We start from the raw sequence: 23,525 nt of genomic DNA on the forward strand, positions 1-23,525 counted from the left end.
TGTATATCACATATGTGCCTCCATGTATGTATATCACATATGTGCCTGGTACATGGGGAGGTTCAGAAGAGGGCTCTGGGTCCTCTGGAACAGGAGTTAGATGGTTCTGAGCCACCATGTTGGTGATAGGACCTGATGCTAGATCCTCTGCAAGAACAGGAAGTGCTTTCCTTAACCCCTGAGCCACCTCCACAGGCCTGGTGTCTTTTTTAAAAACACAAGATGGCCTACAGACTCCAGTCCTATAATCAAGATGAGTTTTTCCCTGCTAAGCAGCACAGATTCCTGTAAAGCCAGATCTGAACATGCCCAACACTTCTAAGCTCCAAGTAACAGTGACAATGTTTTTTTTTTCCCTTTACAATTGAGAGGAACAAATTATCAATACACTCCAGGTTACTCATATCAACTGGTTTAAACTGTACTTCTGAAAAAATAAAGATCGAGCAATCTGAACTAAACCCCCTTCCTTTTACTTCCCACACGGTTCCTAATTGTGGAAGGGCAGAACAAACATTAACTATTAAACAGTTCTGTTAAAGTTTAAAATCATGCTAAATTCCTACCTGAAGAAACATGATTCTGCCCAAACTAAAAAGGTATTGGGATATTTAATCTGTTAAGTAACCACACCTTATGTAAGACTCATAAGGTGGTTGTTGATTTGTTTCATTTTTGCTGTGGAAAGAATATCACACAGTCCAGGCTGGCCTCAAACTCAATATATAGTAAAGGATGACCTGGCCCTCTGACATTCACCTCCCAGTGCTTGGAACACAAATGTGTACCACCACACCTGGCTTATCTGGCGCCAAAGATTGAACCCAGAGTCTTATGCATGTCAGGCAAGCACTCCATTAACTAAGGTGCCACTCCAGCTCTGTTGGCTTGGTTTTTGCCCTTAGTAAGTTTTAGTTCTAACAACGATTAAAGCAGTTTCAGATATAATCACTTTTGTGTGTGTAGTTTATTCAACATTAATATGCATATACAGTACAAACTTATTTTTTTGGAGCTTCTAGTCTTTCTGGATGTCTAGAAGTACATAATGTATATTAAAAGTAGAATTAACCAGCAGCACTTGGGAGGCAGAGGCAGGCGGATTTCTGAGTTCGAGGCCAGCCTGGTCTACAGAGTGAGTTCACAGCCAGGGCTACACAGAGAGACCCTGACTCAAAACAACAACAACAAAAAAAAAAGTAGAATTAACACATTTTATAGATATCCAGCTAGCAATAGTTGAAACTGAATGCATAAATAATAACTTGTTTAATGCTACTCTCTCAAATGCAAATTGGGTATAAGGAAGAGTTTATTGAACATGGGAGAGAGGAAGGAAGAGAACTCAACACAAACGGCCTCCTGCAGTAAAACTACCTGGAGATTGTCTTAGTTAGGGTTTCTACTGCTGTAATAAAACACGAGCTCAGCTTGGGGAGGAAAGGGTTTATTTCATCTTACAGCTTATAGCCCATTGTTCAGAGGAAGTAAGGGCAGGAACTCAAGGCAGGAACTCTGGAGGAAAAGAGGCAATTGCTGCAGAGGCCATGGAGGAGTGCTTACTGGCTTGCTCAGCCTGCTCTCCTGTAGCACCCAGACCACCTGCCCAGCAAGGGCGCTACCTACACCGTGAGCTCCCAAATCAATCATCAATCAAAACAGTGCACCACAGGCTTGCCCCTGGCCGATCTGGTAGGGCCATTTTCTCAGTTGAGGTTCCTTCTCAAAGTACTCTCTCCTACTTCAAGTTAACATTAAGACCCAGCCAGCACAGTATCTTTTGAAGCATTTCAGTATTTAATTTCCTGATTCAATTTTTAACTATATGAAATGAATGGTTTTGGTGTGTGTGTGTGTGTGTGTGTGTGTGTGTGTGTGTGTGTAAGCAACGAAAGTGAACAACAGTATCAAATAATACCAAGAGTTAAGTGAAAATCTGAAGGGTTTGTATAAACAGATCTTAGGACGCTATCCCAGTCTGCCGAATGGTTAGAATTTAGATTCACTTCATTTGCTGACTCTCACTAACCTACAAACACATCAGTAAACTAACCACACCACCTGCATCTCTGCAAACCGCATCTAAACCCTGAAAAGCTGTTCTGAATGTCAACACCATTCACACTTCCTCAAAAAACAACCTTACTATCAGGGTGTGGTGTCAATCCTCGAGGTAATCCTCGAACTAAGGATGGCAGAGGCCGAAAATTTCAGTTCCAGACCATTCTGGGCTATAGAGTAAGATACTGTCTTGCGTGGGGGGGGGGGGGGGAGAGGATCATACACAACTTTACTCATCCTCAGAATTAAAGAAGCATATCAAATTTTTATAATTAAAATGTGACTTATACATCACTGGCTTTAATTAAAGACTGCAATTTTTAGAATCCCACCCTCATAAAACTCACCCCCGACCTGACATGTCCTTTCCTCTCTGGAGCCTGTTGAATCTACCCAGGACTCTCAGCTTGTTTGCATGCGTTTTGCAAAGGAGACACAGCGGATCCGTTAGCAATCTAGTTCCTATCTCGATTGAGATTTCAATCCACTTTTGACCAACACAAAATCTCTCTGGAATTACTGAGCACTTATGCATACAGACAGCTTTTAGCTCTGTTCTTGGTCTTTGGGGCTTAACAATGTTAGGCCTAAAATCATGGTCAAAACAACAGCAGTTTCAGGTGAGCCAAAATATTTATTTCAAGATGGGTGTGCATAGAAGAAACACAACTCATCTACCAAATATCTTGAACCAGGTATTGAATTACAAAAACGAAGTGTTTGGGGAAGAAGTCTGAACGAAAAGACAGAGAGGAAAGGCAAGCCCTATCTCCAGGAAGTTCCACGACCACCTCATTACTACCATCCGTGGACAGAGCTGGGTTTTTTCTCCTGGGGCAGGTGTCAGTTAAAAGAGCTGACAAACGAAACCCAGATGCACCTTTCACAATTTCTGCAGTGACCAGCGCATGGGGCCAGCACTAGCACAAGGCTGACCCGGGAGGACCCAGAGGCCCACCGGCCAGCTCAGAACCGAGCAGCCACTTCCATAGAGAACCACGCATCAATCCGGGCCATCCTAGGAAGCGACGATGCAGTGTCCTCGCCCCCGCGCTCGGAGGCAAGCACCTAGACCCCCGGCACCCCGCGCCGCAGCGACCTCGCCGCGCCCTCCTCAGCGCAGTGGAGGCGCCCCAGAGGCCCCGGGCCCTGCCCAGCCCTGCCCTGCCCGCCCAGCACCGCCGCCCCGGCCCTACACCCGCTGTGGGCCCGGAGACCTCGCAGCGCTCCCGGGCCTCACCTCCGCGGAGAATCGGGGAAAGCGCACAGCTTCCCGGGTCCGAGTGCGGCCGCCGACTCGCCTGCGGCTCACGCTGGGCTCCGCCCCCTGGCTGCCGCGCACCCCCGCCGCCTACTGCAGCCCTCGTCCTCTCCCGCCCTCAACCCTCACCCCTCTACTCGCCCCCGCCGCCAAGCTGGGTGCGGCCTGCGGCGCTGCGGCCCAACAATGCGCAGCCCCATTGGTCTGAACGACCTATCGCCGTCCAGCATTACTCTCTATTATTGGTCAATCTTAAACAAGGGGCCGGCCCGGAGAAGGGCGGGTCCTGGGAGGTGGAGAAAAGGGTAGACTCTGGCCTCAGGCGGAAGGCCGCGTCACCCTGAGCTTAGCGTTTGCTTTGGCCGCTGCAGCGTACAGGACTGCGGGCTGGTGCACCTGCTCACAAGAACGCCAGTTCTCCCACTGAGACGGTCAGACCCGCAAACTGACTGCAAACGGACCTGGTCTAGGTGCGCTGCAAGCGAGAAGATCTTTAGGCAGTTTGGAGACTGAACCGTCAATCAGGGTGGAGTCGGGACTGCGATGTCTGTGTGCTCTGATAAAGCTCCACAGACAGGAAAGGCCAGCCCGGATGAGAGTGGATTAACAAACACTAAGGCCTCTTCAGAGTCAGGGAACGAGGCTAGGTGAGGCCTTGGCAAAACCAGTCCACCTGGCAGTGGCCTGGTAAACTAACCTAAGGAACCCAATCAGTACTGTCTCCCCTGTCATCTGAATCCTAAAAGACCCAAAGGAAACAAAGGAGTCCAGCTCCTTGTTTCCTTCAAACCATTGAAGGTTGAAACCTCGAGCCTGGCAAGTGACAGAAGTGTGGTATCCAAGCCTTTCCTCACAGCAGAAGTTCTGACTTTGACACCATAAGGGTCAGGGAGGTTGTGGATTCCAGTCAGTAACCTCTGTCCTAGGAACATTTGCCCTACATGTCGACTGTTCTCAGATGACTTTTCTGACAAAGCCACAAGTCTCTTCCATCACATCAGTTTCCTCAGCACCCAGCAACAAGTCTGACCTGTAAGAGATGCCAGTGAAGGCTTGCTGAAGGGAAAGTGGGAAGGAGAGAGGGGTAGGTGATTAAAACCTGCCTGTACATGCAGATATAAAAATGAAATATAAATCAGACATGTATAGATGAAAATCCACAATGTCTGAGATGACAAAACACTGAACGGGATTAGAAGACAATTAGTCAGCAAAAGAAGCGATTTTTTAACTTGAAGGCACAGCATGAAGAAACTGGGAAAGATTGAACAGCATACCAGGGAGCTGTAGGACTCCATAGGCATAATATACGTGCCATTGGAGTCCCAGAAAATGGAGGTGGGGGGTCGGAAGGCAGAAATATTTGAAGATTCAAAGTTAGAAATTCAAAGGAGCTCAAGTAGGGGAAATGGTTCAGTATGTAAGGGCACTTGTTACTCAAGCATGAGGGCCTGAGTTTCAATCCCCAGCACTCGTAAAAAGCAGGGCATGACCATGCACCCCTGTAACCCTGCTATTGAAGGTGGAGACGGAGATTACTGGGGCCTGAGGGCTGCCACACTAGCTCTAGGTTGAGGGAGAGACCCTGCCCCAAGGGAATAAAGGCAAAGACTGATAAACACCTGATGGCCTGGCCTCTGCACATTGGTACACATACATGTGCATACTCCACATACATATATCACATTCATACACATTCACTAAAGGAAAAGGGAAATGGTTAAGTTACTTCTAAACGCTACTGAACCCTGAAGTGGGTTCAACCTGATCCAGAGGCACTGACCCAGACCCGATGTCACTCACTACTATAATCTAATGTCTCCTAGTCCATGTGTGTGTGTACTACATATGAGGGTTCTGCATGTCACATCTTGTGGGTATTCACCAGACAAGACATGGGTTTAAGCCAATAGAAAGTCTTTAATGGCTGTCTGGCAACAACACTGGGTGCTTGGGATCTTAAGTAGCACTGAGCCTTTTTTAGGGTGCTTTTAGGCAGGGTTGACATACTTCAGTTAACAAGAACAGTTAGCCAGGAGTAGAACTAGAGAAGCCAAAAGGCAAGGTTAGTTAGTACATTCAGACACTTTACAAGACCTACAGATTTTGATGGATTGGGTCTTTGTTTTCAGTTTTTAACAGGTGGTGCCATCTACTCACTGAGTTTTACAGCCTGAATAGAACTTCCACCATGGAGTCAGTTCTGTTAAGGTCTTAGGACCTTACTAAGGTCTGGGACCCTGTTGCAACAACGATGGCTGAAGAAAAAGAAGTTTGTCTTGGTTTGCTGATGTGAGCTAAAAGGAGTCTAGCACTGCTGTGTGTCCCCGCGGCTGTTCCAATGGAACATAATGGTGAGATATAATCCCAGAGGCAAAGTTTCAAGCAGTGAGCTTGACCATTCCCACTGTGTGGAAAAGAATGTGGGTTAGACTCAAGGGCGGTAGTAAATGGCTCAGCTAATTGGTCAGGAGCTGAAAATGGCTGTCTAGAAGTTAGAAAATGGATTGGAGGCCAGCCTGGTCTACAGAGTGAGTTCTAGGACAGCCAGGACTACACAGAGAAACCCTGTCTCGAAAAACCAAAAAAAAAAAAAAAAAAAAAAATGGATTGGTCTGAGGAAGAGGTATGAGGATGGGCTTATGGGAGTTGACAAAAGGATGAAGATGTTTGGTTTGTTTGTAGACAGAGTTTCACTGTGTAGCCCCAGCTGTCCTGGAGCTTACTATGTACTGGCCTTGAACTCACAGAGATCTTCCTGCCTTTTCCTCCCAAATCCTGGGATTAAAGGCATGTGCCACCATACCCAACCAGACCAGATAAAGATCTGTGCATTACACATTGATCATCGTGCATATGGCCAGAGCCCTTGGAGGTCAGAAGGTGGCACTGGATCCCCTAGAATTGGAGTTACACATAGTTGTGAGCCATCATGTGGGTTTTGGGAACTGAACCTGGGTCCTCTGCAAGTGCAACAAGTGCTTGTAACCTCTGAGCCATTTCTGCAGCCCCAAAGATTTACTTTTTATTATTTTTACTTATGTGCATGTGTTTGTATCCATTTGTGTACCATGTGTATACTGGTGCCAGTGGAAGCTAGAAAAGACTGTCGGATCATCTAGAGCTGAAGTTAAGGTAGTTATGAGCCACCCAACATGAGTGCTGGAAAAATAACTTCAATCCTATAGAAACCCAGCAAGAGTTCTTAACTGCTGAACCTTCTCTCCAGCCCTGTAAGCACCCCTTTTAACAGAGGCTGACCCATGAATTGATGCCACCAGATTTCCAACCTGTAAGCATCAAAAACTATAACTGAATCCCTTGGCAAACCAAGCCACCCTTGGAGACAAGATGATTACACTGGAGTCCTTCTTCCTGGAAGGCAAAGCTGACAAGGATTACTACATATTTGTGTATGTGTTTGCCTTTTCTTCCTTCAGTACTTTAGCAAGTGCTATAATTCAAAAATTTACAAAACGGGGACTAAAGAGATTCCTTGGCAGTTAAGAGAACATAGTGCCCTTGCAGAGGACCAAATTTGATTCCTAGAACTCATGTCAGACAGTTTAGAACTGCCTATAAGTTCAACAACAGAAGATCCAACACACTCCTGCACTCCATGGGTACCTGCACTCAACTGTGCACAGATTCACATGCGTACACATGAATGTGCATATTTTAAAAATAATTCTTGCTGGATGTGGTGGCACATACCTTTAATCCCAGCACTCTGGAGGCAGAGTTAGGCAAGATCTCTAAGTTTGAAGCTGGCCTTGTCTACATAGAGAGTTCCAGGCCAGCCAAAGCTACACAGTGAGACCCTATCTCAAAAAGAAAAAAAAAAGAAAAAGAAAAGAAAGAAAGAACAAAAGAAAGAAAGAAACTTAAAATCTTTGAAATAACTTGGAAAATGTCTGATTTGCTGGAATGGAACCATGATATACCTGCCTAGTATCAAAGGTTTTTATGCAAAAGTATTGTGGCAGTTGGCACATGACAGTCACTGTTCTGTCACATACTACAGAAGTCATTTCACAGTGTAATAAAATAACTGCACAAGATTCAGATGCAGCACAGACCTGGAGACAAACTGCTTCTTTCCAGTAAGCTGTGCACTCGCACTCTGGACCAAAAACTGTTTTATGAGCTCTCCCAGTAACTGTAATTCCCAGTGACCCGCTTGGGAAATTCTGTTCCATTAAGTTTTCTTAGGTCTAGAGTTCCTGATTACCAACGAGGTCATGTCTACTAGGGAACCTAGTAAAGTTGAAGGAAACTGCTACCTAATCACTTGGAACCCATGTAAGAAAATTAGTAATCACTGAAATTAATAACCAAATTGGCTGGAATAACTGTGTAGCCTGGCGATTCTGAAACTTTCTCTGTAGACCAGAATGGCCTTGAACTCAGAGATCCACCTACCTCTACCTCCAGAGTGTTGGGACTAAAGGCTTGTGCACATACACCTGACACACCTGTTTTTGTTTTTTAATGTACATTTAATGATTGTGTGTGGGCTGGGTGGTGGTGGCGCATGCCTTTAATCCCAGCACTTGGGAGGCAGAGGCAGGTGGATTTCTGAGTTCGAGGCCAGCCTGGTCTACAGAGTGAGTTCCAGGACAGCCAGGACTACACAGAGAAACCCTGTCTCAAAAAAACCAAAAAAAAAAAAAGATTGTGAGTGTGTGTGTATGTATATGTGTATATATATATACATATATACATACACACACACACACACACACGGCCTGGCATGTGTGTGGAGATCGTAGAGCAATTTGCAAAAGTCAGTTCTCTCCTTCCACCATGTGGGTTCCAGGGATCAAATTCTGTTCATCGGACATGGCAGCAAGTGCCTTAACCTACTGAAACAGCTCACCAGCCCCCCATTCTTGTAAATAGGGCTAATAGCTATGTAATATATACAATGTATACTAGCAGAAATGTCTGCCATAAGAACTTTCTCCACAACCCACCCACCCTCAGCACTAAGTATTAAACACAGGCTTCCCCATGCTAAGCAAATGCTCCTCCATTACTATGCCATATTCCCAGCCTATAGGCAACTGGGGGGAAGGAAGACAGTGCTTTCTACATCCATGGGAATTAACAATAAACAGGCCAGTTGAGCAACATGCTCAAGAAAAGCAGAGGATGGTCTGGTGAGATGGCTCAGCGGGTAAGAGCACTGACTGCTTTTCCAAAGGTCATGAGTTCAAATCCCAGCAACCACATGGCGGCTCACAACCATTCATAATGAGATAATGAGATCTGATGCCCTCGTATGAGGTGTCTGAAGACAGCTACAGTGTACTTACATATAATACATACATACATACATACATACATACAAACTTTGGGCTGGAACAAGAGGGAAAAGGAAAGGGAGGAAAAAAGAAAAGCAGAGGAATGAACTAACTAGAAGAAAATTAGAAAAAACAAAGTGCCACTCCATAAAAGGAACATAGAATGGTAGAGAAGAAAGAGATATTGGATATTACTTATGGCTACAGGAGGACTTGAGTTCAAATCTCCAGAACTCATGGAAAGGAAGGCACAGCAGCATGCAACTGTAATCCTAGTGTTCCTGCAGCAAGACTAGAAGCAGAGAAAGGAAAATCTCCTGAAGTTCACAGTCCAATATATGTGGCAGCAAACAAGAGACCTGACCTTGCCTCAGGCTAGAGAGATGGCTTAGCACTGTTGCTATTGCAGGAGAGTCTGGGTCAATCCTCAGGCACACAGATCCCAGAGGATCTCACAGCCTCTTTTGGTCAGATAAAAAAGGCTATACACATAAAACAAATAAAGACCAAGACAGAGACAGAGTCAGAATCAGAGACAGACCATGAAAAGAGGCAAAGATCAACACACCCAAGATTAACCTCTGACTTGACTTCACACACACACACACACACACACACACACACACACACATACACAAACACACGAAAGAGACAGAGAAAGAGAGAGAGACAGAGACAGAGACAGAGACAGAGAGACTAATACACCATAAAGGATATCAAATGAATGAATTAAGGTCCAGTGAGGACTTTGTGATCTCTAGAAAGAAGAAAAGAGTATTAACGCTAGAATTAGATGAGATACATAGGATAAGGGGAAAATAGAATGACTCTTTAAAAATTGCTGGGCTGGAGAGATGTCTCAGTGGTTAAGAGCACTGACTGTTCTTTCAGAGGTCATGAGTTCAATTCCCTGCAACCACAAGATAGCTCACAAATATCTATAATGGGATCTGATGCTCTCTTCTGGTATGTCTGAAGACAACAACAGTGTACTCACTCATATATATAAAATAAATAAATAGTTTTTTTTAAAAAAAATTGCTCAGTATAGAGCTGGAGAGATGGCTCAGTGGTCAAGAGCACTGACTGCTCTTCCAGAGGTCCTGAGTCCTGAGTTCAATTCCCAGCCACCACATGGTGACTCACAACCATCTGTAATGGGATCTGATGCCCATGCCCTCTTCTGCTGTGTCTGAAGACAGCTACAGTGTACTCACATACATAAAATAAATAAATCTTTTTTTTTGTTTTGTTTTGATTTTTGAGACAGGGTTTCTCTGTGTAGCCCTGGCTGTCCTGGAACTCACTCTGTAGACCAGGCTGGCCTCGAACTCAGAAATCCGCCTGCCTCTTCCTCCCAAGTGATGGGATTAAAGGTGTGTGCCACCACTGCCCCGCATAAATAAATCTTTAAAAGAAAAATTGCTCAGTCTAAAAGAATAGAAAAAGCACAGCCAATGCACTCCTGTAATCCCAGTACTTGTGAAGCACAGGGAAGAGAAACACTACCAAGTTCAAGGTCAGCTTTGTCTGCACACTAAGTCAGAGGTCAGCCTGACTTATATAGCACCACCATCTCTAAAAACAAGAACATTGGCTAGAGAGGCAGCTCAGTGATGAGACTATGACTGCTCTTCCAGAGGACCCACATTTGATTTCAGCAGCTACATGGTGGCTCACAACAATTTAAAATCTAGTTACAGGGGATCCAGTGCGGTTCTGTGAGCACCAGGCACACATACAGTGGAGACCTACATACAAGCAAAACACTCACACTGCATAAAATAAAAGAAGCCCTCAGACTGGCAAAAAATAAATAAATAAATAAAAAATCTCTGGCAGCCTCAAGCACTGGCAAGGGTACAGAGCCAAGGGGTTCTCTCAACTGCATTCTTAAGCAGCATTCTTGGAAGGCAGCAAAAGACCCTAGAAAAATGATGCATTGTGGGTAAGATGGCTGCTAGCAGCACTATCTGTAATTGTCCCCAAATGGAAACTATCAGACATCCATCTACAGTGAACTGGCTCTGTCAGCAGCAATACAGTCATACAATGGAACCGTTTCAACAATGAACTTGAACAAAGTTAGCTATGTGTGGCAATACGAACAAATCTGATACTGAGCCAAAGATTGCATCTGTGTGATTCTGTTGCTACAAAACACAAAAACAGGAAAGTGCTGGGACGGGTGAAGAACTGGGTGGTGAAGATTACAAGAACAAGAGATTCCCCAAAGCCAGGGCTCAGGAGGGGAGGCTGTGACAAGGAGTGCCTGTGGGTTAGGTACTCCCCCTCAGCCATCACAGACACCCTTTGCAGTTTGCCACACTGCACATTTATATTTAATTTGTGTTTTATTTCACAGGAAATGAAGAAGGGAAGGAGTTGCCTGAGCTCAGAGCAGCTCAGGACGTGTAGGGGATACAGCCTCAGGCAGGGCAAGGACAGCTGTCAGGAAGCTGAGTGCCTGTGTAGAAGGGTAGGTGAGTCAGAGGTTTGCCCTGCCTCTCCAGTCTCCCTCCAGAGAGAGACAGGAAACTGGTTTGAAGGGGGTCACCACCTACACATACTTTCATGGTTCGGTGTTGAGGCACTTCCAGAGGCCACTGCCCCTGTGGCCCCTTCTTCAAGAAAAGGGGGTTTCCTTAAGGACTCCAAAGCCAGGCAGTCTTAACCAGGTGGAGGGAATAGAAGATGCAGGTAGACACTTGCAGGATGTGTCCAAGGGGTGCAGTGAGGATCAGATCTGTGTTGTTCTCCTTCCCTGTTCCCAGACACGTGGATTTGATTCAGGTCCTAGATCTGCTCTGTAGGCCCTGGCATTGTCTCAGAATTCTCCCAGGGTTTGCATCAAAGCCTCTTCTCTATTATGTTGGACTGTGTTGGGGATGAAGCTGTATCTGGGGGGTCCAGTTGATAAGGGGCACACCCAGAAACATGACGGGAGCAACTGGCACTTGTATAAGTCTGTAACTATGGGACTGGGGCTATAGCTCAGTAGTAGAGCACTTACCTCCAACATTAGCAAGACTCTGGGGTTCCATCTCTAGTGTGTAAACAATAAAGGAATTTTACCTTTTACCAAGAAAAATCTTAAAAAAAAAAAAAAGAAAACAATCAAGGCTCTCCACATTTTCAGATCCTCCCTGGGCCTTGACCTAAGGATGCTTCCCATGCTACCTCCTTCCTCAAACTCCAAACAGAAGCCATCTATGAACACATCATAATGGCAGACAAGTTAGGGAACCCTCTCTGGACTTCAGTTTCTCTCACAGTAGAAAGAAGGGTTTAAGTTTACCTCTAGGGCAGGACCTGGAGTTCCTGTTGCCTACCCCCAAACCCTGTGTCACACACTGGGATCCAGAAGGCAAATTTGCTCCCCCAGAGATATGGCTCTTGGGGTGGGTGAGAGCAGCTGGGAGCTATGGGAAGTAAGTGGAGCTGACCAGACACCTACAATGATTAGTGGAGCGTCGGGAAGCCAGGTAGGAATCACAGTTTCCACTCAGAGCAGAAAGCAGTGGTAGATTCTCAGGCTTCTCAGATCTCTCACTTAAAAATGAGTCACAAATGCCTGAAGTGTTCAATACATAGTAACCACCACACTATAAATTCCACTTTCATGCTGTAGGACCAAGGGCTAGACTCTACCATCACCCCGTACACAATCTTGCAAATACGGCCCCGTACTTGGGTCAGTTCAAAGAGGTGGATAACTGTGCCAGCTGGTCCTGAGTACAAGAGATAAGTCAAGGCTGTATGAAGCCCCTAGGTGGGCCTTGGATACCCACAGTTTAGTCAACTGTTTAGTCAGCCTGAAGGATCCATCACATGGCTCTGACCCAAAGAATCCCTAAATCATCTAGCCCTGGGCTTGAAACACATTAGCCACTGAGCTGGTCTCCAAAGCAGGCTCTGCAGCACAGTGTGCACTCAGCAGACTCCTAGGCACAGGATCATCCACTTCTGTTTTATATATTTTACAGAAATGGACACTGTGGCCATTTCCATGACCCCAGTCCCTGGTTGAGTCTAGAAATGGAGGAAAAATTGATTGCCCCTTGAGGGATTGTTCAAAATACCAACAGTTCCATATACCCTACACTTGACCATGGCATCCTGATCCCTCTCCCCTGGTAGGCTGGAAGGAAACATCTCCAGAGATAGACTCTAGTTCCATGAAACAGACGGCCCTGGAATCCAATGTCTGTCATTCACTGCACCCTACGACGCCTGGGGGACATAGCCTCCCACATCCACATATTTGAAGCTTCCAAAATACAGGAGTTGGGGGTGGGGGGCATCCCAAACAAAAGCCCCTCTTACTAGACAGCAGTACCTAGCTACTGAGCACAAATCCAGTTCTCGTTTTGGGTTCTATGTAAACACCTCTCCTCTAGGGCTGGAGAGATGGCTCAGCAGTTAAAGAGCTCTGGCTGCTCTTTCCAGAGGACCCTGATACAATTCCCAGCATCCACGTGACAGTTCACAACCATTCATAACTCCCAGGAGATCTGCACCCTCTTCTGTAGCCCCTGGGCACCAGGTGCATACACATGATACACAGACATACATGCAGTCAAGACACACACATAAAATAATAAAATAAAAATTAAAAAACAACCTTCTTCTCCAACATAAAGTGCAATGAAGCCAGATGGAGCCACAGTCTCTGGCAGCCCTGACCTCCAGATGCATTTATTTTCACAGAAAAAGTCCAGTCTAGACGGCTGTGCCAGGGGTGTGACCTGGACCAATTGGGATCACCCAAACTACTTGAGGGGTACATGGATGCCAGTGTTCCCACCCATCCTTGGCCTGTCCCACTTCACTCTAGCCAGCCCTTCTGTAGGAAGTCTTACTGGAACCTCCCCCTGACCCCTCCCCCGATTGGATTCCAAGCTCCTGGATCCTTCAAGAAGCTTCCCAGAACACAGCACCTCCAGCAGCACCTCATACTCACTGACCTGCTCTAGACTAAGCTTGGTCAAGCTGGACTAGGGGATGCTCACAGCCAGCAACCAGCTCCAGCACCAGGCCAGTCACATAGCCACTCAATAACTGCTAACTGGGGCTTTCAAGTTCAGGCTCCAGCCAAGACTGACAGATCCAGGTGGATCCTGATCTACTCTTTAGCTATGTCTCCCAGTTAGTTCACTCAGCAGCCTGTGCCCTGGAAGACTAAAGACTGCCCATTAGGGCTGCTCTCAGTAGCTCTCTACCTGGACATTGGTGGTGTTCAGTTGAGCCTGCTGCCCGCTCTGTGCCAATCAAACCCTGGTCATTGAGACAAAGGTCATCTCTGATTTATTGAGAGGCAATGGCCCCTCCTTGAGCATTCCTATGTCTTACCATTCCTATGGGTTCTAGGACAAGGCTTAAGCCCCATTCAACTAGTCCAGCCTTGCTTGGTCCCAGCCCACTACAGAGTGGGTATGTTATAGAGACCAGATCTTGTGCCATCAAAGCCCAGGCAGCACTTAGTCACCAGACCTGGCTTCTTGAGAGGTGGGTCATGGAGCAGCTGGATGGGCCAAGTCATCCAGCCAGTCCTTTAGTAGTTGTGGCCTGCTCCAGCCTGGAACCCAGCCTGCTCACTGAGGCTAGGTGTCATGTCGAAGAGGTCTGATGTCAAGCCCACTCCTGTTCATCTCATGCAAGCCGGTCTCCATCTATGTGGCAGAGCTGTGGCCCCATGGCTGTTTCCACCCAACAGCTATGTGAAATGGATGTCACCTGGGCCCAGCATAGCCATATGGGTGCCGTAGCAACAGGCTCTGATGGCTGGGCAGCACATGGGTGTGGTAGTGCTCCACCATGCTGCCCACACTCGCAAACAGAACCTCACCTTCCAGGTAGAACTTAGAATCCTGCAGGAAGAAAGGAAGCACACTCAGCAGGGACTGACTAGCCCACTGTCTCAAGCCTATATCCCCCTCACCTCTTCCCCCAGCTTCTTCTTCTTCTTCTTTTTTTTTGTTTGTTTGCTTGTTTGTTTTCCAAGACAGCGTTTCTCTGTGTAGCCCTGGCTGTCGTGGAACTCACTCTGTAGCCTAGGCTGGCCTCGAACTCAGAAATCTGCCTGCCTCTGCCTCCCAAGTGCTGGACTAAAGGTGTGCGCCACCACTGCCCAGCTATCCCCCAACTTCTCAAAGGAGAAGGTCAGTAGTAATGATGGCACTGATAGTCAGGCTTGCTCCCAGCTGCCCATGTCCTTCTCTGTCTGTGCACACACGTCAGGCCTGTGTTCTTGAGGTCTCCTGTCAGTACCCTCTCATTAGTCTCAAGGGTCCAAAGTGAGACCTGCTCTCAGGGCAAGGCCTGTAAATAAAACCAAGAGGCAAGGATAGCTGCCCAGTACTTCTAGAGTAAGCTAATGACAAACCAAGGCTAGGAGAGGATGAAGGCTGAGGCCATGGAGAAGAGATGGGGGCAAAGGACAGGGGAGGGCTGATGTTGTGGAGGGACCAATCCAGTTTCCCACTGCCAAATCTTGTCAGGGGGACTCACTTGGCTCTTGGTAAGCCTTGAAGCCAGTGTCCCTATACAACCCTCAGAGCAGGGCCCAGTTTCTCACCTTCTCAAAGATGCGATAATTCCTCACTTTGTTAGAAGATTCATCCCACACAACCAAGACCTACAAGGAGGGAAATATGGGACAGGAGGCTTAGAGGAGGCTGAAAGACTGGCCAGCAAAGCCTGAAGAAGGTAGCAGCAATTCTGGGCTAGATGGTGTAGCTCTCAGGGGTAACGTAAGCTACATTCCAGCTACAATCGCCTGTACAGAGATAGTTCCTCACCCTGGAGGTCATCTCTCTGCCCTTAGAGAGCCCCTGATGCTAAGTAGTGGGAACCATCTCTCACATGAGTGAGGTAGGTGAGAGACTGTGTTAAAGGTTACTCACCCTCTTGCTATTTTCGCTGCCCCACCTGGCCTCCCTCTCCCCCCACACAAACCCATCCTAATTCACACTCTGTGGCTCCAGTGAAGGCAGCCATACTCACTCCCAATTTACAGTAATCACTGAGTTCTGAGAATAGAGAGAGAATGTGCTGATGGGCAAGGACCCCAAAGCAAGAATTCAGTTATGGTGCCAAGTAAGAAGACAGAAGGCTCTGGTGGCACAGCTGTCCTTTAGCACTGTCCTACCTTCCCTGACTTGGTAGACGAGTTCCGAATGCAATACAGCCCATCCTGAGGCTCTCCACGGGGGTTCGTAGCTTTGAACAACCTAAAATAAAACAGCCATGTCGGTGGGCGAACCTCCCCAGACAGCCTTCATAAGACATACCTGGTAGCCCTACTCCACTACTGGGCTCTCTGCCTACTCTTGGTTTTTCAGTTGTAATAGAGGATATAAAACTAGAGGGGCCTATGAGAATAACCAAAACCAATGCAGACCCACTGCTATCATTTCCTGCTGTGCTAAGGCCCCAGGGTTTGCCCAACACCAAGGTAAGCAAGGGGGACAAGAGACCTCACACTGTCACAGCAAATACAAGAAGCACTTTGCACTAACCTTTCCACCTCGCAGGACTCTGTAGTGTTGACAAACACTGAGTTAGGCAGCGGAACCTGAAAGAGGACAACAGTGTCACTGTCAAAGTATGAGTGACTCCTGCACACGTCACTGCTCCCCTAACCGGCTGCCACCTGCCTGTATCAGGTGCTTTGCATGGTGTTCCACCCCCCTCAAACCCAGTTATGGAGCTCTTTGTTCAGGATAGCCAGTGAGGGCCCCCAGGCCTACAGCTCTCCCATGTCTGCCCACTTGCTGATGTTGGACCTGGGCCCTCCACTCAATCTTGCCTTCTCATAGTCCTCATCTGAGTCCTCCTTGCCTGTGTCAGCCTGTGAGGGCTGACGGGCCTTTTCAAAGGAGAAGCCCCTGAAACTCTGTCCATCAGGGGGGGATCGCCTAGAGCAATAAAGAAGAAGACAAGAATATTAGCATTCTCAGACACAGATAGATCACCCCTTCCTCCCTTCCACACATGACCCATTGGAACATTGGTTCCAGCTTTCTCTGCCCTCTGTGGCTGTAACTGCTCAGGACAGCAAAGCTCTGAGACCATTGCTCACTGCCCAGTGGAGGCAGGAGAGAAATCTTAGTCCTGAATGCCCAACTACAAAATCAGGGCTGCCTTTAATACTGGTATCAGGGGTGCTGGCCACTTCAACTCAGGTATTATCATATAGTGGACAAATGCACTGGGCACTGCCTGGGCCCAAGATCTACTGTTGATTGTCTGTGAGACTCTGGCAAAGTCACAGCTCTCTTAAAGCTACAAGGAGGTGAACAGACTGGGGGAGGCTGAACAATGCAATCTAACTACAAAGGATACCTCTTGTAAGAGCCCAGCCCACTGCACAAGAAGCAGGTAGTCCTCTTGAGCCTAGTCTCCAGGCCTTTAGGGAGAATTAAAGGAAGCCACACATGGCCTGAGATACAAACCTACATCAGGATGGACAAGGCTAGACATCGCCTGTACCACTGAATCAGCCAGGAAGACTAGAGGGGTGAGGAAATACTTCCCACCTTGTACCTACTACTTCTCAGAATGTAAAGGACACTGGGTAGAGAACACACTGGGTTGAGGGAACCTATTGGCTGGCAAGCAGAGGCACTATTCAAGCCAGACTCACTGGAGGTGGGGAAGAGGTGTGTTCTCTGGTCTAGGCAACACTGCAGGCCGAACGGTAGCCTCAGGCATGGGTGTCTTCTGCACAGGAGGCCTGGGGGCCACAGGGGGCACAGGTGCAGACTTGGCTGCCTCCCTTGGGGAAGCTTCTTCAGATATCTTCAGGAACTTGGGCTTATTGGCAGGCACAGGTGGGGGCTCAGATGTGGGTGGCCCTCGGGGAGACAGGTGGAATGACTTGAGTTTGTCACAGTTCCTAGAAGTGGTAATGGCCATGGTGGTAGAGCTGGAGACAGAGCTCGTCCCAAGGCCAGGGGTCCAGGGTTCTGGGCCGGGATTCACACTGTCTCGGAAGCAAGGATGCTTCCGGAGGTTGGGCACAGTAGGCACGTTGCCCATCGGGGGATCACTCATCCTCCGAGGGGTAGCAGGCACCCTGAGGCCAGGCTCTACTCGCCTCGGGCCCAATGGGTCCTTCTTAGCATCCTCAGGGGCAGGGCCAGTGTCTGGAAGGCCTCGCTTAGGAGGTGGGGGTGGCAGTAAGGGGCTTGGACTTTTGGAGGTGAAAGAGTGGGCACGGGGCAAGTCAGAGAAGGCTGGCTTCCGAGGTACAGGCACAGGAGGTGGTGGGTAGGCAGGTGGATAGGTAAGGGCATCTGCAGAACAAAAAACAAAGTCAAGTTGGCATCACAGAAGCTGGATCATTCTCTACTAGCAACAGGCAGCAGGTATGCGCTTCTAGTGGCCATACCTTCAGCTGCCAGCAGCAGCTCATTCAGTATGCATCCTTCATGTCTGACCCTTGCCCTACCTAATGCCCAATATCTAGCCCACCACCCAGCTTTCCCTGGGCCCAAGCCAGCACTGCTCTCAGGCGCTCCCATCCAGACCCCTGAAGAGAGTCCATGTAAGGTTTCTACAGCCCAGATGTTCCATGAAGAGCTTTCAAGCCTCCCACAGGTAGAAGTAAGCAGAGCTGGGATTCTCAGGCCTTCACCTGAGCAAGAGGAAGGGTGAATTCTACACTACAGAGGTGAGCAGGATGGGCCAGAACCACCAGGATGAAGTTGAAGGCCTGTGTTTATAATGAGCAAAAGGCATGGGGTGACATCCAGCCCAGATGTCATATGGACCATCAGGATAGTAGGTCCGGGAAGTGGGAATGGCATGAAAGGAATGAGACTGGAGGCCTGGGTGTCCCTCAGTCACAGGCAGGATGGGATGTTCCTCAAGAGGAGACACAACAGACAGAAGAGCAAGAAGGGCCAGAACTCCAGGCACCTGGAGGAATGAGGCCAGTGAGGAGCGAGGGACATCTGTCTAGAGGGTAGAAGGAAGAGTAGGTGAGAGCATTCAATGAAGGTTGCAGGTACCCTGAATGTCTACCTACAGCTCAAGGACACAGACTTCACTTTTCCACTCTCTGGAGCTGGCTAATCAAGTTGAGGACTAAGTGTAAGAGTAGGAAATAGGAGCCAACAGTCTGGTCACTGAAGGAGCATCAGCAGAGCTGGCCTGAAGGCAGGGAACAAGGACACTAACACCTACAGCTAGTCAGATGGAAGGTGGAAGGTTAGGTCAGCGGAGGACAGAAAATAGAAATGGGCGAGCATCCCAACACATAATGACAGACAAGATGAAGCTGGAGTGTTCTGAGTGGAGGAAGCAGAGAAAGTACAAGGTGTCAGGAGGTGAAGGACAGAGACATGGCCTTCCTCCCCAGCCCTATCCTTCCCTGTCACTCGCATATGCATGTCTGTATGCTCGTCTGCTCTGGAGACTGTGCGCCTCAGGGGGTGCAGTGAACAGTGAGCCAGAGATGACAACCTAGCCTACAACTATGATCCACTGAGAACTTGTTGCCATGGGCAATAGATCTGCCTCAGACAACCCACCTCCCAGTGTCCCTTCATTTTCTGTCAGCCTCCAGGACCACCCCTCTATCCTGACCCTCCATTCACACAAGGTTAACTCGGGAGGCGGCAGGAGCAAGTAAGTAAAGGCAACCAGCCCTGAGCCTCTGAATACTTGGATCACAACAAGGAAACTGATTCCACCCAGAGCAAGACCCATAACCTGCTAGGTGTGGTGGTACATGTTTTTAATTCTATACTCAGGAGGGAGAGACAGGCAGATCTGAGTTTGAAGACGGCCCAGTCAGGAAAGATTCAGGATAGCCATTGCTACAGAGAGACCCAACAAAACAATAAAGACCCACAGCCTAGGAGAGGCTCTATTCTTGGTCCCAGTCTCTGGTCTCTACTCACCAAGGAGACCCCAGGTCCAGCTACCCTACGTACCTTCAAGCTTCATGGGTCCTGGGGAATCAGGCTCCAAGTACGAGTCGTCTTCATCTTCATGTTCATAATCTACATGTAGTGAATGGAAGATGAGACACAACATAACCCAGGCCCCTGTGTGCAGAACAGGTAGCATGGCCCATTGCACTTTGCTCCACCCACGGGAATAAGAGTACCCAGGAGGAAGGGGGTTGAGGACAAGGAGGTAGTATCTGAAACCTGAACTCACACTGCTAGAGGTCAGAGGCAGAGAAGCTGCATCACTCTGTCAGAGGACAGGGCAGGGAGCAAAGCCAAATGTACATTTATCTCCTGGGCAGCCCAAGCAGGTTCACTATCAGCAGGACATATGGCAGGTACAGAGATGGTCTTACCTTCATTGTCTGTGGGATATGAAGACAAGCTGATATCTATAGGTCGCTCAACTGCACCATAGAAGCTATCCGTGTCTGAGCTAGAGTCGCTGAAACCCAGAGCAAGGAATAAGCAATGAGTACTAGACTAGGTAGGTATTCCCCTTGTGAACATGGGGGAATACTCCCAATACCACAGCCATACGCAGAGGTGAACATATACAGACATAAGGATAATCCCTCACATGTGTATAGACAAAGGGACACAAAGGTCACATAGAGAGAGACATTTGGACATGTATATACATGGACAAACGTAGGGACTGGAGATTTAGAACCACCTATGGGTGCCACCTCCTTGCCCCCACTATGGTTTTAGCCACCCTGACTGGCTTGCTGTGTTAGAACTGGGTCCACATGTCTATGTCTTGTCCAACCCGATGGCCAGGAGTTCTGGATTCAGTTTAGGACCTCAGGGTAGGTCCTTGAGAGTGCCCAGCCCTCTCTGGATCTCAGTTTCACTGACTACAATAGGATTGACTTATGGTCCCTAAAGAGCCACTGCTGTTTGCTGGACCATCTCATGGATGAGGATGCTGAGACCAGGAATACTACACTTCCCCAGGGATAAAGTCGACACCAAGAGCTAAGACTCCAAAACTCTGAGCTGTAAATGCTGGGCCTCCGCAGTAGGGGAAGGAATGGGCACATATGAGCCCCACAGAGGAGTTACAAATAAGTACAAGGGATTGGGACAGGGACAGCGCTGGAAGACAGACGAGATGTGCATGCACACTTGTACATGATTATGTAAGCAGCGTGTGCTTCTGCACACATGAAGCTTGCCTGGTACCTCCAGAAAAACCTTTATGAAAGTGATTAGAAGCCTAGTCCCCAGGGACTAGAAGGGAGCCCTAAGAGCCAAGAAGTTCTTAGGACTACCACCCACCCATCACAACCCTTGGCATACCTGGTGTCTAGAGGTAGTTCCTTCTTCTCATGGAAGTGGCCAATTTCCCTGCGTAGCAAGGCCATCCAACTCTGTGGGTCAGGAACAGCCATAGTAAGTGTGATTCTTGTCCAGAATGGGGTCCCACTCCACCCTCTCCTCATCACTGTCTAGCTCTATACAGTAGGTCCAAGGAGAGAAACCTAGCTAGCTAGGTCCAACATAGATCGAGTGGCTCAGACATGGAATCTCCCTCCTGGGCTGCCCCTCAGCCCACTTCAGGCTGTATCCTGCTGGGAGAGTCTCACGGTGTGTACAGGCACCAGCCTGTGGGCCTAATCCACCTGGCTGCCCAGATACCTCAACCAAGTCTTTCTCTTCAGGATCCTAGCCTCCTGTCTAGAGCTCATAGGAAGTCAGAGCCTGGTGATCAATGTGGCACTTCAGCCAAGTCCTGCCCAGCTCCTGGGACCCTGCTACCTGCCAATCACCTTGCGCTCATCCTCAGAGGAGGCTGAGAAGAACCACGTGCGGTGCTTCTTGCTGATGTGAATGATCTTGAATGGGAAGACATTGTTGGATGTAGTCTCCTCAGCTGCCCGCATCACTCTGAGGGCACATTGCCAGAAGTCACCAGCTTGTCCACTCAAGAAATGGGTTTATCAACCCCTGTGGCTGGACTTTTACTACTTAGTGGGTGCTTCTTTTCCCACCCTTTATCTACCCCCATTTTTACCCACTATCACTAGATAGGAACGAAAGGACTGTAGAGGGAAGGGGTGGAAGACAGGTCTGAATCTAATTTCTTTCTTCTTTAAGCAAAACTACTAACAAATTGCAACCAACCCCCCTGAATGACCAACAACCATGAACCCCACCTCTCAGGGACCTAGCATTTATATACCCTCTGAAAAATTGCCAGAATTCCAAACGTCACACAATTGCAGAAACTATCTGCAGCTGGCAAAACCATGCCTCTACTAGAGCACGAGGCAAATCATAATCAGTGATGCAAACAGCCCCATATCCCATACCTGGGATTAAGGCAAAAACACAGTCTTACAATATATCTGTGCTTGTTTTTTTTTTTAAAGAAAACAAAATTCCAGAATTCTCCCTACAAAGCCCACCCATGAATTGATCCTAGCACTCAGCATCATGGCCTGGGGAATACAGGTAGATGTAGACAGTCTCTGCCTGCTTACACAATCAGTGAATACCTACATGCTTCAGGGAGAGAGCAGAGTGTGAGCTCAGGAAGGTGCTGGGTCTCTGAAGACTTCCCATGAGAAGAGTACTGGGCTCAGAGACAAGGTCCCATTACTCTCCTCGCCCATCAGAGTCATTCCTCAAAAAGATACCGCTCCCCAGCTTTGCCACATACAGCCCCTGGACTGCCTCTTTGCTCTGTGGCCTGCCCAGATGCAGGGCTTTCTCAGACATCAGTCTACCTAGGGGAGTGCTACTGGCTGGGCACCTGAGCCAGAGTATCTGCCTGGCTCATCACAGGTCCTGGCCAGGGCCTCTCAGGCTCACCCCATCAAATGGGGTGGACGATCCTTAGGGTACTGTCACATCTGTCAAGGGCTGAGTTCATGAGATGGCTGGCACAGTAGTAGGGCTACCAGTCTGGGGAAAGTGACTAGGGAGAGAGTTTTGATTAGCTAGTACCTTTGGCAAGACTGGCTCATTGAGGCTATAGTCTGGGTGAAGCAGAGGCCCAGAGCAACTCTAGAATGAGCAGGATGGGTTGAGCCTTTATGGGGTGATGAAAGGCTCAGTCTAATGCTACAAGGCAAAGAGGCTGGGTATCCTACAGTCCCCAAAGCCATAAGGACTCAAGATAGGCTGACATGTAGGCATTAGCTCAGGTTATACCTGCCCATTAGTCTAGAAGCCCTTGAGGGGAAGTCCATGGATTCTGTCTGGCTGGATCCCAGCCTATACCAATATAGCAGGGAACTGAACTGGAGCCTGGGAAGACCCTAGAGCCAGAAAGTCCATGAAGAACCTGAGTTTAGGATTGCCTGGGATAGATGAACTCTGGGCTCCCTGGAAAGGGGGTGTAGTGAGCGAAGAGCAGGATCAGAGGCTGAACACAAAATTTACAGGGTGGTAATTCAATGGGAACTCTGCAAAGTAAGCCACCCAGGCCCTTGGTACCTGAACTCCCAAGAAGCTCCTAGTAAAGGCCTCCCCCTACACATACTGCCCGCCCCCTGCCCTCAGCAACGGCCAGGGTAGGTAGAACAGCAGCCAGCAAGCAGATGAAGGCCATTTCAGACAGCCAGGGATTGGCTCTGTGGTGTAGGGTGGGAGAGAAAGCAATTGGCACGAGAGGTTGGTGAGCAGACAGGACGGACACTCACCTGTTGTAGCCACTCAGTGAGAAGGCGCCCTGAGGAGAGGCGGACGTGCTGCTCTTGAAGTAGTAGATGCAGCGCTTGTGGATGATCACAAAGCGGAGGGGCCCTGGCGACAATTCAGAGGTGAGCCACAAAGCCACCAGTCAGCTCTCCTCTGGGGCTGTCTCCAGAGGCCCTGGGCAACTTGGAACCAGACCTCTGACACTGCAGAACGGTAGAGCAGGGAGCTGCCCCCTCCTTGCTGCCCCCTATGCTCCTATGCTGCCCCCTATGCTCCTATGCTGCC

At 48.4% G+C, this 23,525-nt stretch overlaps 2 protein-coding genes across 7 annotated transcripts in view; both read right to left on the reverse strand.

Annotated features, from left to right (window-relative positions):
• The window catches only part of Add1 (adducin 1), a 64,670-nt gene extending 61,271 nt beyond the window's left edge, over positions 1-3,399 (reverse strand). For all 3 annotated transcript variants that reach the window (XM_028758251.1, XM_028758253.1, XM_028758252.1), the window contains exon 1: positions 3,302-3,399. The gene's annotated coding sequence lies outside the window, so the exon portion shown is untranslated. The remainder of the gene's footprint in view (positions 1-3,301) is intronic.
• An 8,287-nt stretch (positions 3,400-11,686) lies between these two features.
• Positions 11,687-23,525, reverse strand: part of Sh3bp2 (SH3 domain binding protein 2) — a 38,516-nt gene continuing 26,677 nt past the window's right edge. For 3 of the 4 annotated variants that reach the window (XM_028758191.1, XM_028758192.1, XM_028758193.1), the window contains exons 4-14: positions 23,243-23,345; positions 21,365-21,482; positions 20,895-20,965; positions 19,946-20,034; positions 19,572-19,640; positions 17,276-17,927; positions 16,439-16,547; positions 16,149-16,204; positions 15,779-15,860; positions 15,206-15,265; positions 13,257-14,498 (exon numbers count right to left, since the gene is read on the reverse strand). In XM_028758191.1, the coding sequence (XP_028614024.1) occupies positions 14,361-14,498; positions 15,206-15,265; positions 15,779-15,860; positions 16,149-16,204; positions 16,439-16,547; positions 17,276-17,927; positions 19,572-19,640; positions 19,946-20,034; positions 20,895-20,965; positions 21,365-21,482; positions 23,243-23,345 (1,547 nt within the window). In that variant the 3' untranslated portion in view covers positions 13,257-14,360. Of the gene's footprint in view, positions 11,721-13,256; positions 14,499-15,205; positions 15,266-15,778; positions 15,861-16,148; positions 16,205-16,438; positions 16,548-17,275; positions 17,928-19,571; positions 19,641-19,945; positions 20,035-20,894; positions 20,966-21,364; positions 21,483-23,242; positions 23,346-23,525 lie in introns of those variants that run through there. The other variant, XM_028758194.1, reaches the window with a different exon arrangement.

Source organism: Grammomys surdaster, unplaced genomic scaffold (assembly GCF_004785775.1).
Source record: "Grammomys surdaster isolate TR1022 unplaced genomic scaffold, NIH_TR_1.0 126187, whole genome shotgun sequence".
Lineage (NCBI taxonomy): Eukaryota > Metazoa > Chordata > Mammalia > Rodentia > Muridae > Grammomys > Grammomys surdaster.